The sequence below is a fragment of the Myotis lucifugus genome, unplaced genomic scaffold, assembly GCF_000147115.1.
Source record: "Myotis lucifugus unplaced genomic scaffold, Myoluc2.0 scaffold_432, whole genome shotgun sequence".
Classification (NCBI taxonomy): domain Eukaryota; kingdom Metazoa; phylum Chordata; class Mammalia; order Chiroptera; family Vespertilionidae; genus Myotis; species Myotis lucifugus.
The window spans coordinates 347596-363745 of record NW_005871480.1 but is presented as its reverse complement, the minus strand read 5'-3'; the positions used below and the strand labels follow the sequence as shown (position 1 = coordinate 363745).

Here is a 16150-nt window from a genome sequence, read left to right as displayed (position 1 = left end):
ACCCCCTGGGGATGGAAGGATGACTCCCTCTGCCCCCACAGGGGGCTTATGCAGGTCCTCGGCTGCTGGCGGGGAGCACCCAGAAGCCATGGCGCATGTGCAGGCCGAGTCACGGGAAGTGAGTGTGGCCTGCACCCCCTCACCCTCCCGAGCATCCCTGGGCGGGGGGGGACCACGACCCTGAAGAGCAAACAGGAAACACCATGGCAGGTCAGGTGAGAGGGAGACCGCAGAAGAAAGAAAAGGTTGGATCTTTTTGCACCTGGAACCTCACTCTTCTCCTGGATCAAAGCTTAGGGGCTACAAAGAATCATCTTCTGAGATTCACCTACCAAGATGGATGGTGACTAAGAAAATTCCACTCAGTTCAGAGTCAGCGACCTTGCCACGCCGGGGAGTAGGGGGCTTCCTGAGGCTGCCTCGATCTCAAGTGTAAGGCTCTGAAATCCCCGTCAGGACACGGGGAGGGGCTATTGCATGGCAGCCAGTCCCCTAAAATAGTTTCCCACCGACCTGATTCATATTTCTTTCAAATGATGTCGCCTTATAAATAGAGAGCACAATCCAATTATTGTGCATGAAGTTTAATGAAACAATAGACAAAGAAAGTTGAATATTTGTAATATTTCCTTTTCTTTCCTATTAAAGAAGGTAATACTATAATATTCTAACATCCCTACTGCCCTGATTTGGATAAACCAACTGTAAAACCAATATTGTTGAGTTGGTGAAAGACAGTTGAATATGGGTTGGGCATTAGATAATATGACAGAATTACTGTTAATATTCTTAGGTGTGAAAATGACCTAGTGATAATGAACACGAGTATTTCTTGGATGTACACAGAAGTGCTGATGGGTGAATAGGACGGAGATCTGTCTTAAATACTTCACCAAAAGAAGAACTGGAGGAAGAGGACAACAAGAGAAAGAGGAAGACAGAGAAGACGGGAAGACAAGGCTGGTGAGAATGAAGACAGAGGAAGGAGAGAAAAGAAGGGAGATAGAGGAAAAGGACTGGCAAAACGACGATGCTGCGAAAATGAGGGAATTCATTATAATATTCTCTTCATCCCCATATGTGTTTTTAAATTCCCCTAAGGGTGTGTGTGTGTCTGTGTGTGTGTGCACGCTTATAGCCTACAAAAAGTTTCTAATAAAAATAAAGATGCAGATTTTGCATTGTCTTCCTTACCAAATGTCATTTTTTTTTCTAATTTTTTTATGTGCAAGCAGCATCCTGTGAGGCTGACAGGAGCTCTCTGAGCAGAGGAGTACAAAGGAGTTGATGGAAAGGAGAATCCACCGTGGATTCCTGACACAATATCCATTTTACAAAGGAGCGAGTGTGAGGAAGACACGGCCATTGTTACCCTCCTAACCTTTCTCCCTGATTATGCCGCCGCCAGGGCTCGGGTAACAGGGAGAATGACTTGGTGGCCGACCGTTGGCCTTGGTTTGTGTACATCAAAAAGCCCTTGTTCTCACCACATTCCAATCTCAGTTTCCCACCTCCTTGAGAAATGCACCAAGTGGTCAGATGAACACAAATCTGTGTTATGAGATGTGAATACGATGACTCTACTGCCAGGAACAGCCTGTCCGTGCACCGAGAGAGCCATCGTGTTACCCTGAACGGCACAACGTGTAACACCTACAAAGTTAAACACACTTCCTATCATTCGAGGTATTTCAGGTCGACGCTCCGCAGGCCCAGCTGCTGAAAGTTAAATGTAAATTTCTCTCCCGAGGGCAGATGGTGGCCAAGCCGAGGAGCGCGTGGGCCTCACAGACAGAAGGTCAGGTCATGGCTGAAAGAGCGAAGAACAATGGCCGCTCGGCTGCCCCAGGTCACCCTGGAACGAGACACCGCCGCTCGCTTCTCTGAAACTGTCTGTTCACACAGAACAGGGACAAGGACTGCCTGTAAGATGTCCTCACAGTCTGTCCAAGGAGCAGCGGTCACAGGGCCATCACACACACCACGTGACGGTCCGGAGGTTTCATTCCCAACTCTCTGATATCCTAAAAATGCACGTCTCTATCTAAAACACTCAAAATCAAGGAGGGGGTGGCAGGGAGAGGTCAGTGGGGGGAAAGGAGACATAGGTAATACTGTAGGCAATACTTTAAACAATAAAGAATTAAACATGAAAAAATAAAACAACAGCCCTGGCCGGCTTGGCTCAGTGGATAGAGCGTCAGCCTGCGGACTGAAGGGTCCCGGTTCAATTCCGGCCAAGGGCACATGCCTGGGTTGCAGGCTCGGTCCCCAGTGGGGGGCATGCAGGAGGCAGCCGATTGGTGATTCTCTCTCACCATTGATGTATCTATCTCTCTCTCCTTCTCCCTTCCTCTCTGAAATCAATAAAGAAATATATTTTTAAAAAATAATAAAACAACACTAAAAATCATTGTAAAACTGTTAGGGTTTCATATCTACCAGGAGCTGTTTACAAATGAAAACTGCTCCCTTTAAAATCCTGCACCTTTAGCCTCCGCACCATCGCCGGTTCATTGCGATGAGACGTGAGAAATAACACCAAAAGACTAATACGGCAAAGACTCATTCACATGCTTTTCATTTACAAGTGATATCATAATGTTATTGTTCCTACAGTGTTTTTTTCTCTCCAGAAGATTATAATGTAATTCTAAATAACTCAGAAACTCTTCTTTGCTAGATTTTTCCACTTAGCCCAACACGTTGTGCTGGCAGATGCTGTAGAATAACACAAAAGGTACAGAATAGTGCCAGTGAGTATGCAGACAGGATACTTTTTAAAAAGTCCTAATACATCAGCGAAGGGAAGCTCCCTGTCAGGTCTGGTAGTTCTAACCTTCGGTCCCTGATAAAAAGGACTGTCAATTCCGTTACCAGGCACGCCCCCAACTGGGTGGAATAAAATAGTCCCATTATTTGTACACGTTAATCCTGAAGATTCTTCTGAACACTGAGAACTCTGTAACGCTTTGACTACAGTGCGACCAAAGCAGAATTTGCTTTTATTTGTTTAGATTTTCGTCTAGTGCCAGGGATTGCCATTTTGACTTGACAAACTTTTTATCCTAAGTGTCATTATTACTTTCATTTTCAATATGTTGCCTAATTGTGTTTGTGTCCTAGAGATTCGATCGGTTGAAAGGGAAAATATGCTGGTGAATATGACAAAAAGCTCTGAACTGGGAACATGTTTGTTTGTTTTTCATTCACTTAGGGCTGCCTACTTTTCCATTGCAGCAATGTCTTTAAAATATTGATACTAAGACCTCAGTCTTATTTTAATTGAATGGATTTATCATACTGCTTTCTTTGAATGAAAAGAATTAAAGCCTTCAGTGTTCTGTATTGTAACATAAAAACAGAAAACCCAAGTCAGCCTGTTAGAACGGCCTCCCTCCACTTTTTGTCCACTTTGTCGATTAAAATTGGGGTATCTATATGATCTCAACAAAATATAACATAAAAAACATCTGTGCAAACTGAAATTGAATAAGCAGAATTCTTTGAACATTTCTAATTTCGCTGTTTTTAGGCATCCTGAGCAAACGTATTCATGGTTATCTTAGTTAAAACTGGGTTTACTCTGCCAACAATCAATTTGATTGACATATTTACATATCAACTCATCTCATCTTACAAATTTTAAACTTTTTCACTTAAAATTGGATTCAAGTTGGCATCTTTCGAGAACTTTATGTTCGTATATTTTAGGTTCAAACTGCGCATTAGAACATTTTTCTTAACTTTTGTAAGTAATAGATCCACATATCCAAATGTATATTTATGACCTGTCAGAATGGAAATTTATATGCAGGCAGTTGTATCCTCACTACTTCGTGTGAAAGGTGATAATTTTAGGCAACTAAAACTGAAATTCTTTTAATGAACTAAATCGTTCTATTAGAAACAATATAATAGAAATGAATGACTCAGGAATAAAACCACATCAGCTTCAGATAGAGCAGTGGTTCTCAACCTTCCTAATGCCACGACCCTTTAATACAGTTCCTCATGTTGTGGTGACCCCCAATTTCATTGTTACAAATTGAACATAATTAAAGCATAGTGACTAATCACAAAAACAATATATAATTATATATGTGTTTTCCGATGGTCTTAGGCGACCCCTGTGAAAGGGTCGTTCGACCCCCAAAGGGTCGCGACCCACAGGTTGAGAACCGCTGAGATAGAGCATGAATGTCCTCATTGCTGCTCACTTGTGCCATTGCTTACCTGGTCTTTCATGTCAAGATCCCTTTTAGCTTTGGCTCTGTACTCTCTGTGCTCCTTTTCGGCCTCATCCTTCTCCATTTTGATTTTATTCAATTGATAGCGCATTTCCCCACACACCTGTTAGATTATAAAAACTAGATCAATAGCTGCTGGAATCTACCAGCCAATGCCTGCAATTAGATCTTTTGGTGCCCCCTAGAGGGCATGTAAATAAAAAACACCACAACTTTTCTAAGAATGGCACTTTTCCTATTAGAATATTCAATATAATATTCTGTTAAGATGTGGAGGCAACAGCAGGTATTGCTGAATATAACAATTTCAAACTACAGATAAAGAAATGCACACTAAGGAATTTAAGTAATGTGTCCGTGATTTCTTATGTAAAATCATAGTTTCAATTGCATATTACCATCCAAAATGCACTGTCATCTCAATTTTAAGTAGGTAAAATTATTAATGAAAATATTAAGCTATGATATTATTCATTTAAATTTTTATGATTAAATGGACACTCTGTATTATAAAACCTTCCTTTAAAGACTTTAGAGGTAGGCTTTTATCTTAGAAAATTTATAAAGAAATTTTTGTCTCTGCTATTAGACTATATTATTGATAGTTAGGTGTAGTAGCCCGTATTAACTGTAAGCTTTTTAGACAATGCCAATCTTATCATGCACAACACAGTATTTAAATTAAGAAAGATTGCCTGGTAAGGTCATGGGCTGGAACTAAGCACATTCTGCATTTGTAACTGTAGATTTAGCATAAAAGGAAAGTGTACATTTAAGGGAAATAATTCTAATGTATCATTAAATAATGAACACACATAGTATCTTAAAAGTGTCTTTCCTACAGTTTTGTTATCAATCTGTCATCTCTACAGACATGACTATATTTGGAAAATTCAATTAGCAGATAAATCTATGTAAAGAAATGATAAGCCTCTGGGAGAACTGAAAACCTGTAGAGAGATGGATGAATACACGATTCTGCTCAGTCAGCCCCTAATGGACAAAGACGAGTTTTAAAAATCATGTGTCCTGCAATGGTTATACTTGTCTGAAACCTTTTCAAATTTGGTACCATATATATTGAGGTACTAGAATCTTAGAAAACCTGTATGCATTTCCTATGTTCAAATAAAACATATTTTAAAAAATAAACTAATCTTGTTCCAAAGTTATAGTGACAAGACAGAAAAAAAGCCAATAAGCTTTCCCCCAGTGGCCCTCATAAGCTAGAAAAAGAATAAAATTACTGAAGATTCTATTTGAAATTCAAATGCTTTCAATGTGTGAGTTGATCTTTCCCATTTCAAAAAAATAAAGGCATTACTTTTAAAGCTAAATAACGTTTAAAAATTAAGAGTGACAGAAAAAAATAGAGAGTCCCTAATTTACTTTCTTTCTTAGTTCTTCACTGTTTCAATCGATTTGATTTACATACACGAATGAAATGAAAATATCCAACTTGATAATACCAGAAAATAATAATTATACAATTATACAATCACGGTGTTTAAAACCCAACACCAACACAAAATTATTATATGTAACAAATATCTAAACATGGGGTCTTATTGAAAATTATTTTATCCCTTCATTTTCTTTTAAAGTTCCCTTGCCTTACTACTTTCAGTTTAGCATTTGCTAAGTTTATCCATAACATTTAAATTCTATCTAAAATAAATCGACAAACTAAATTGGACCCGAATTATGTTATCTTGAGGTTGGAAGCAATCTCAAGGCACTCCTCTGATGCCTGAGTCCCTTTGGACAATTATAAGGACAGATTATGCTCATTCTTGACTGTACATATTTCAACAGAAAGTTCTTTGCCTACGATGAACTGAAAACTCCTGCCATAGCTTTCATTTACAAATCTGGGTTAACCATTTCCATGCCTCTGCATCAGTTCTCCTACTTCTACCCCTCTCTTCACACAAACACATCTATTATGTGGGTAAATATGATATTTTTAAACATCTACATTTGCTAGCTTGATTAAAGTCAAGGAAGAAAAAGAAAAATTAGGCTCCCTTTCCTAATGTAAAGTTCACTTGAAAGTTCATTTTAATTACTAAATTATAAAGCAACAATGGGATACAATAGGTCAAAATTTAGGAAAATACGTTGAGAAATAAAATTCAATATCAAAAGGGTATGCATTTTAAAATAATTTGTGAGTGTCATGGTCAAAAAGAATTCATTTAACTTATTACATCATGCATGCCATTGTTTAGTTTCTTAGTGTTAAAGCAATTGATCACTGAAATCTACATGGACTTCTAGTGTTTCTTAAATACATACCTTATATTAGCCAGTTAGGACTATTAAATATTTTAGGTCTAGGTTCACCAGTTTGTGATACCCATACAGCAAAAAAATATGACTTTTAAAGTATAAATTTAAAGACCAATAAAATAATTAGCTGTAGTAGTAGAACCTTGATTTTAGAGACCAAGTCTGAAAAAGAGACCAAGTCTGCAAATTTCATGTTAAGCACATGCCTCATGTTGTAAATATATGTCTTTTGGTGTTATTATGAAGATCAGATGATCAAACCTATGCTATCTCTGGCAAAAATTACCCCTAATTAGCAAATTTTAAAAAAAAAAACAAGTTTTATCAAATATTCCATATTAAATAAAGCTTGCTTATTTACAAGTCTGTCTAGCCACTGGCCTCTTAAGCTCTTTGAGAATATTATATTGTCTAATGCATCTTTGTACAGTGTTTGCAGCAACCAGCCAATAGGAAGTACTGTACATGTTTGCTGAGTGACAATTAAGTGGACTTTTATTATATTGAAATTAAAAAACTTTTCTGCTCCAAACTTCTTTCTGAGCTTTGTACATTAGGACAAAAAGTTTCAAGGAAAATATTTAATAATTATTGAGCTAACATGTGTCTTTGTACCTTTGTGGCTTCCATTTCCCGGGAAGCAAGCTGGTTTTGAGTTTCTTCTAGTTGGTTCACAGCTGAAACCTTCTCCCTTGTAGCCTTTTCCACCTGGGCCTCCAGGTGGGCAATGTTCTGAGACAGAGCCAACATCTGAAAGAGGAAGTCCAAGTCCTAAGTGATAATGTCATTTGGCAACTAAATATTAAAAATACATTGAGTTCATAGAGTCTCAGCCACTGAGCTCTCTCAAAGTCCTTTCTCTGTGGATTGGGTATGTCCATTTCTTTGCCTCTTCAACTCATCTATCCCCCATGACTTAAGTATGTACCTCCCTGGTCTCTATCATCATTTTGGAAAACATGTAACACGATGATCAAATCAAAGCGTTGGTTGAAACTCTGTGGTGACTGACGGCAGACACCTAAGCTATGGGAGGGATGGACATGACTGCATTTCAGAGGAGGTGCCAGGGAATCAGAGAGCTCTCGAACCCTTCTCCCACACACAGGGCAGAGAGGGCTGATGACTGGGAGAGCTGGAGGGGCAGGCACTTCAGAGAGAGCTCCTGGTGGCCTATGAAATGCAGTCCCTCCCCCAAAGCCACCGGAGAGGAGGCTCTCTGAGGTCCCCCAGCCTTCCCATGACCTCCTGGCCCATCCCTCCCGTGGGAGTCCCCTCAGCCACATCTCTTCTCCTCCAGGAGGCTCTTCTGGCCCCCAGCTCCCAGCTCAAACGGAAGCGTCTTCATATACTCAGGGTGGCTCTTCAGGGAACCTGCACTGGGTGGCCCTGCCTGCTGTTTGCAGCCGCCACCCATTGTCATTGGCTGCTGTCCATGCGGTCCTGGTGCTGGAGTATTTCCACTGTCACTCGGGCACCTACAACCACCTCTGTCCACCTCTGTGGCACCCAGCCTCCGCGTCCCCGGCACAGCACTTCTCAAGCTGTTTTCAGTGTCTGTTTCCTCACAGAACTTCTAGGAGCCTCAAGGGCACGCTCCTCGAGAGGCACCAAATGTTTGCTAAATGCACAAATAATTAGAATAAATGGCTTTTCTGCGGGACTCCATGGGTACCAGGGTCTTGGTTTCTCTTCTCAGTGTTAGAACAGCTTTCCGGATCTTAGATTTAACCTTCATAGTTTTATTGTTTGCAATTACATTTTACTCTTCCCCAGTAAGTAACATTTTCTAGGCTCTTAATTTCTTATTTGTATTAGCAGTTTTATTTTATTGCTTTATTTTTATTTTTAGAGAGAGGAAGGGAGAGAGGGAGGCAAGAGAGAGAGAGAGAGAGAGAGAGAGAGAGAGAGAAATCAATTGGTTGCCTTCCATATGTGCCCAACTGGGGATCAAACCCGAAACCCCAGTTTTGTGCCCTGACCAGGAATTGAACCAGCAACCTTTCAATGCCTGGACTGATGTGTAACCAACTGAGCAACACCAGCCGGGCTAGCAGTTTTAACATGAAGAAGCAATGCTGCCTCACCCAGAGCAAAATATAGAGGGCTATCCATCAGTTTCTAAACTGTTAAAACACGGACTGAGAGCAAATTTGAAATAATACCATTTGAATTCTACCAGTGCACAATGATGTGGATGTAAATTCAGTTTTACAATTGAAGTCAGTAACTAAAATTGTGTGAGAAAATCAAGGTTGCCTTTGAAACACATAACTCCAGTTGCCACATATGAAAATAATGAGTCTGGTGGCTATTTTCTAATCGAGACAGTAGTTGCATTAACTTTCCCGGGGATTGTGGACAGTCGTCTATTTGACTTACGGCTGTTTATATGTCCTTCTTATCATCAAAAGATTGGCTACAAATCTGATTTGTACATAAAATTATCTTTACTAACGCCAAGCTACAAACCATCCTTACGCACATTCCAATTCAAACCTAAAGGTCAGAAGAAGCTCAACGCAACAAATCAAAAATACTAATTTAAGTTCCTTAATATAAAAATTCAAGTTCATGAATATCCATATTCTGAGTGTGTCATGATAGCTTCTCTGGAACCACACAGTTACCATACACCAAACTTTAATGACCAGCTACTAGAAATCACATGTGACTTCTGTGGAGATATGTACGGTGAACATATGATCACTGTGTGGTTTCTGAAGTGACTGTTAGACATGTTAGGAGAAGCGCTCGTTGTAAATGCTGAGTCTGTTTGCATGACAAGGCGTGTGGCATATCACACTCCCTCCATCTGACCCCTCCCTCTGCCGCCCCCACTTCTCTCCTCTGCCCGTTACCTGTCTGCTCCCTCCTGTCACCCACCCCCGAGCCTCCCCTCCGAGTCACACCTTCTTCTCCCCACGCCCACCATCTGGAAGCCAGCATGGCTCTGCGGGAGCTTCTCCATCCACATCTGTTGCGGCGCCAGCAGGAACAGGGACAGCTGCGACACTGCCGGTGCCCAGGGCGGCGGATCAGGTAAGTCCTTTCAACTCTGACAGGGGCGAGCCAGAGACAAGGACACCCAGGTTGCGAGAGCCCGGAAAACTCTACAGTGACTCAGCCCCTGGTGTGCGAGCACGGGACGAAGCGGTGCTCCCTACACAAGAGGCACAGGAATGAAGGATTCTAGCAAAGGGTTACTATCCCGGGAACCAGGTAAAGAAATGCATGAACAGTGGGAGCTCAGTACACAGATGACGAATGGCCGACTGGACGCACAAGCCCGAGGGGCTCGGTGCAACCAAAGACCATCACTTAAGACAATAAACACACAGCAAGGGCCTTGTGCGGGAGAATGATTCAAAATTTGTCCGGGCAGAAGGCATCTGCGCACCTAGAGCTGCCCACCCACATGAAACTGTTACATTAAAATAAAGGAGAGAGAAGACAAATAATAGAAAGGAAGGAAGGAAGGAAATCTTAAAGTGCAAGCAAGCGTGCCTTGCTGCTGGAAGGCGGGGAAGCCAGGTCCGGCAGTAACTACAGGACATTTACAACATCGTGATTAACGGTCCATCTCCCTCTCCCATGAACTGCCTGTGCGAGGCAGTAAGATATACATTCTCTCTTGATACCCGGGAGGAAGAATTATATTGGATTAATTTTCAACTGAAAAAGTGAGCTTCAGTAAATTAAGTAATTTGCCCAAGTCCACTCAAGCTAATAACTAAAAAGTAGAGCTAGGCTTTCTATTCAAATCTGCCTGCTTTTACTCACATGAAGACCCAGGAAATCTATCTAATAGGCCACAAGCTAAAATGTATGAAATGTCGACTCGAAGTCAGGTATTGTATTAGGTTCTCTCAAAACATTATCTTACCGAATCCAATCAATTCATTGAGTAGATCAGCTCCATTATTTACCCTTGAAATTGAGAGGGGTCCAATTCTTCACGGTCACAGTCAGGTCAATTTAGATTCAACCCTAAGACTTTTACTCCAACGCCACTTTCTGCCATGTGCTGGTGACAGCACCCACCCCAGCGCTGGGACCACTTGCAGCCTTTACTCCTGCACCTGTACTTAGGGCAGGGCCTACAGATCAAATGACAACCAAGACTCACTGAGGGCAAGACACATGACTCAGCCTCAGAAATACATTGCGTCTCTATTGTCACCGTTATTCATGAAAGAATTGTCAGCATGAGAAAGAGGCTCTGTTACCTGTGGAAGCACCTGGAAGAGTGCCTGGTGCATTTCAGCCCTCCCTTGTCCTTTCTTAGCAGGGACTCTCGTCAAGATATTTTTACACAGTGAACTACTCAGCGAGGCAAAAGCTTCCACTTAACCAGAAAACCAAAATCTCCTACGTGTGAACAGTTGCCGGTCTTTGCAATCGATACCATTGTCTCTCAGCTCACGGTTTTACCTCCCTCCAGGCCTTGGTCATGTCGGTATGGCCAGAATTCCTCCCCATCCTCTGCATTTCTAAATCCCCCCTATTTTTTGAAGCTCAGCTGAGATGCCACCTTCTCCAAGAAGCCTTCCATGATCTCTTGCAGACAGGGATTCTGAGGCTCTGAATTCTCAGCATTTTATTCATACCTTTTCCATGGTATGGAGCCTTTTTGCTGCCTCTTGTATATATTCGTTCATTCAACAAAAATATATGGAGCACATTTTATGTGAGCGGAATGTCCACGCTATGAGGGTATTAAGAGGCCATACCATCAGGGGACTCTTAGTAAACCAGGGGAGACAAACAATTCAACAGGAACTTGCAATAAGTTGAGTTTGGGAGCCTCTGGGAGAGGCTCTAATTCATCCTCGGGAGGCTGTGAGAGGAGGTGGCACCAAGAAGGACTTTGAAGGATCCATTGGAGTGGGCAGAGGAAGATTCCTCCAGGCAGGGGGCAAAGCACAAGCAAGATCCTGAAATAAAAAGATAGTGTGGCCCTAGCCAGTTTGGCTCAGTGGATAGAGCGTCAGCCTGCGGGCTAACGGGTCCCGGGTTCGATTCGGTCAAGTTAACATGCCCGAGTTGTGGGCTCCATCCCTAGTGTGGGGCGTGAAGAAAGCCAATCAACGATTCTCTTTCATCACTCCTATTGCCATCTCTTTCTCCCTCTCCCTTCCTCTCTGAAATCAATAAAAAATATATATTTTTTTAAAAGGAGCATGCAATGCAAGAAAGAAAGGCCAAGGGAGATGAGACTGAAGAGCCAAGGAGGGGAAGGAAAATGGAGAACTTGATGCTGCGCTTGAGGATCCTGAATTTTAGCCAAGGGCTTGCAGGGAGACATAAAGAATGGTAAAGCAAGAGGCAAGAGACTGCCATACTGAGATGTTTATTTTGGAAAAACGGTCCTGGCTGTGGTGTGGAGAGCAGTCAGGAAGAGGTGAGACTGGACGCAAGGGGAGCACTCAGGCTGTAGGAATCACCAGAGGGTGAGCGATGGATTCTAGTGGGTTGGAGAGACAGACAATCTAAAATTCCTAGGGGCCTGACCGGCATGGCTCAGTGGTGGAGTGTTGACCTATGAACCAGGAGGTCACGGTTCAATTCCAGGTCAGGGCACATGGCCAGGTTGCGGGCTCGATCCCCAGGAGGAGGTGTGCAGGAGGCAGCCGATCGATCATTGATGTTTCTCTCTCTCTCTCTCTCCCTCTCCCTTCCTCTCTGAAATCAATAAAAATGTATTAAAAAAGAAAAGAGTGCAGCCTACAAGCCATCGGTGACTCCACCGCACACACTCCTGCCGTGTGGACAGTGAGCCGATGCTGGAGTACCTTGGACCCCATGTCCTCGCGCTCCTTTGTCAGCTCGCTCTTCATCAGCTCTTTGTCGGCGGTCCTCTTCTCCTGCTGAGCGGCCAGCTCCTTCCCTAGGCGCTCCGCCTGCCTCTCCAGCTCACTCCGCAGCTGCTCACACTGGATTAGGGCCTGCGGAATAAGACAGTACATGGGAGCTGGGAATTTGGAAAAATAAGGGGGAAATGAGACAGTTAAGCTTTATTTTTATTTAACACGTTAAGCGCCCAGCCAGTCACCGGTGACTGATACTATACTTTCCATCCGGAAGACAAAACAGGCGGGGCGCTTAATGTGTTAAAATACTTAAAACACACCATAGCCCTCGCCGGTTTGGCTCAGTGGATAGAGGGTCGGCCTGTGGACTGAATGGTTTCAGGTTTGATTCTGGTCAAGGGCACATGCCCAGGTTTCGGGCTTGATCCCAGTAGGGGACGTGCAGGAGGCAGCTGATCAATGATTCTCTCTCATCATTGATGTTTCTATCTCTCCCTTTCTCTCTCTTCCTCTCTGAAATCAATAAATATATTTATTTTAAAAAGACACACTATAAAGTCAACTAGATAATTTGTAACAGTATTCGAGTTACATTTATTTCGATTCGCATGTAGTATCATGTTTATACTACAAGAAATACGCAAGTATCCAATTTAACTGATTTTTCATTTGCTCATGGTTAAAGTTATTTGAATATTTTAAATGTTAAACATAAATTTTTTTTAAAGATGTTGAGCTTATCATTATATACAAGCATCTGTTTTTTTATCATTATACTAGAAGCCTGGTGCACGAAATTCATGCATGGGTAGGGTCCCTGCCTGGCCGGCCATCAGGGCCTTCCTTCATTCCTCGCCGCCCTCTGTTGGTTAGCGCATGTCATAGTGAGCAATCGGTCTTCTGGTCGAACCCCCACAGGGAAATTTGTGTATTAGGCTTTTATATAGATAGATAATAACCCAACTTCTTTAAATATAACTAAGGTCAGATTTGGTTCACTCCCCTTACACCCATAACTATAGTAAGAATTAGATAGTAATCAAAAGTGAAGATAAGGAAAGACCAAAACATCATATTTGTTTTATAAAATGAGAATTGCCATCTTCCATTTCTAGTTACTTAAAAATCCGTAACTGTCCATTAGTTTAAATTTCCCACTCTGCAATTCCAGAAGTAGAAATTCTATAACTTCCTCTTGGTTATATTCATCTTATGTGTATATATAATACTCAATAATAAATGATGACTTCAAAACCCCAATTTTTAAAAATTCCAATAAAATTAGGTTGCTTCACATAGAAAATCAGAGTCATCCTAAGGTGTCTTAGTTTTATTCCAGTGGCTCCTGCTTACAATATCACCTAGTCCATCCTCTATTTCCCCTGAAGATAGAGACCCACGTGTCATGTGACTCACATACTGCGTGGTCATAAATCTCACCGTCACATTTGCTGTGAATGGAGACGAGTGGGTCTCAGTGAGCACCAACTGTAAGTTACACATAGCTCTGCTTCCCTCTGGTGAGCGCTACAATAAATACAGATGATAAATATCTAGGACATGTGAGCTTTCAGTCCTCAGCTGGGAAGTATTAAACTACAATTTCTTCCTGACTCTTCTGGAAGTTCTGTATGCCCAGATGAAGTAGGAGGTTAAAATTAAATTGTCACATATTAGCTGGCAAGTAACCACAGTTACTAAAAAATGACTCTTCCCAGGGAACTAGTCCCAAGTCCAATTCAAGTTGAGAATGTTTATAAAAATTTTTTAAATTAGATTTTAAGAGAAATTTTAAAAGCACATTTTTCTAAAATTTAAGCCCCTGGAACTTGAAATATTATGAATTAGAGACTTTTGTGCTTTAGGCATACAATTTCTCTTGTGAAAGATATTTTATATGAACCTAATACAAATGTTCATAACTTCTGCTAATATAATGAAAGAATAAAAGTACTATTGAACAAAAACTGAGGAGTCAACGTTTTTTAAAAATATATTTTTATTGATTTCGGAGAGGAAAAGAGAAACATCAATGATGAGAATTATTGATCTGCTGCCTCCTGCCCGCCCCCTACTGGGGTTCAAGTCCACAGCCCAGGCCTGTGCCCTGACCAGGAATCGAACCAGTGACCTTTCGGTTCTGGAGTTGACACTCAACTGCTGAGCCACACCCAGCTGGGCCGGGTGTCACCATTTTTAAGTGCAGAAACAGTGGAAGGGGGTGCGGACGATCCAAAGATCAGGCCGACACGAGGAGCGAAAGATCCATTCAGGGAAGCCAATCAGCTGAGGAGCAGGAGTAGGGAAGGATGCTGACAGTGAGCGGCCTGATGCCAAGAGAGGATGCTCTAAAGCAAGAGGACAAGCAAGAAGCTGCGAGCCACCCAAACAAAACCACGGGAGCCTTCGCGTGAGGTTGGCCCTCTGTTCTAGGACTGGCCACCTGTGATGAGACACCAAACCAAAATACTGATTAAACACTGGTTATCGATGGCTCTTGGTGTGTGACCAATGATTCCATATTGCAACATAGCACTGACTTTCCTTTTTTTTAATATTAATATATATGCCAGGTCAAAGTGAAAAAAAATATTAAGGCTTAAAACTATTGGAATTAAGAAATAGGTTTACTCTTTCTCTTACAATGGACATCACCTATGAGAAAGATTTGGTTCTACTAAGTAAATCTTTACAGCCCTGGCCAGTGTGGCTCAGTTGGTTGGGCATTGCCCTGTGCACTGAAAAGTTGCTGGTTAGATTCCCTGTCAGGGCACATGCCCGGGTTGCAGGCACCGTCCCTGGTAGGGGTATGCAGGAGGCAGCTGATCAATGTTTCTCTCTCTCTCCTGACCCCATCTCCTCTCTCTAAAAATCGTTTTTTAAAAAACATTTAAAATTAATTTAAAAATAAATATGTATACAGCATTTCCATTAAAGCTTTTTCTTTTAAACCTAGGGTTCCAGCTCCTAGTTTTCGGGATCCCAGCTGCTTCGGAACGCCCTGATTATACTCATCTAACCATTTGGTGAAGGCATAACCGAATTCTCAAAGGCCAGGCCAGTGAACAGTCAATCACGATGAACTGATAGGTCATCAGAGGGGACTGCGTTAATGTCGGGCCTGCAGACCCCATTTCTCCAGCAGAGGCCAAGGGGTGCCTTCCCCGCCCCCCGAGCACCCGCTGGAAATGGTGGAAATGGCCGCAGGTCTGAGGAGTGGGGACATTGTGCTTCCCCACCCAGTACCCTCAGTCCTCAGGGACCTTCTCTCCTGGGAAATTCCTTTATCTGTGGTCATTCTTGATGTTCCCAGTCCTGGTCTATTAAACCACATTTTCTAAAAGAAATATCTATCTAGTTAACTCCATTTTTATTTATTTATTTTTAAATATATTTTTATTGAGTTCAGAGAGGAAGGGAGAGGGAAAGAGATAGAAACCTCAATGATGAGAGAGAATCATTGGATCAGCTGCCTCCTGCACACCCCACACTGGGGATCGAGCCCACAACCCGGGCATATGCCCTGACCGGAATCGAACCAGGATCTCCTGGTTCACAGGTCGATGCTCAACCACTGAGCCACACTGGCTGGGCAGTTGACTCCATTTTTAAAATAGGAAACCTATTCATATAAAAAAGTCCTTCCCAACTGCCAGGGTCAGGCTCCTAGAAACCCTGTGATAGGATTCATCATTACAGAATTAAAGATCTAATGAAAGATACACTGTTCACACTTATGAATGCAAACTTTAAAACATATGAAAATGTTTTTATTTTTTATGAAATAAAGCCCAC

The 16150-nt window shown here is 42.0% G+C and overlaps 1 protein-coding gene across 1 annotated transcript in view; it reads right to left on the bottom strand.

Annotated features, from left to right (window-relative positions):
- Positions 1 to 16150, bottom strand: part of SDCCAG8 (serologically defined colon cancer antigen 8) — a 200558-nt gene that overhangs the window by 133841 nt on the left and 50567 nt on the right. Inside the window, exons 8-10 of the mRNA XM_023744152.1 lie at positions 12338 to 12490; positions 7158 to 7292; positions 4237 to 4353 (exon numbers count right to left, since the gene is read on the bottom strand). Of these exons, the coding sequence (XP_023599920.1) occupies positions 4237 to 4353; positions 7158 to 7292; positions 12338 to 12490 (405 nt within the window). The remainder of the gene's footprint in view (positions 1 to 4236; positions 4354 to 7157; positions 7293 to 12337; positions 12491 to 16150) is intronic.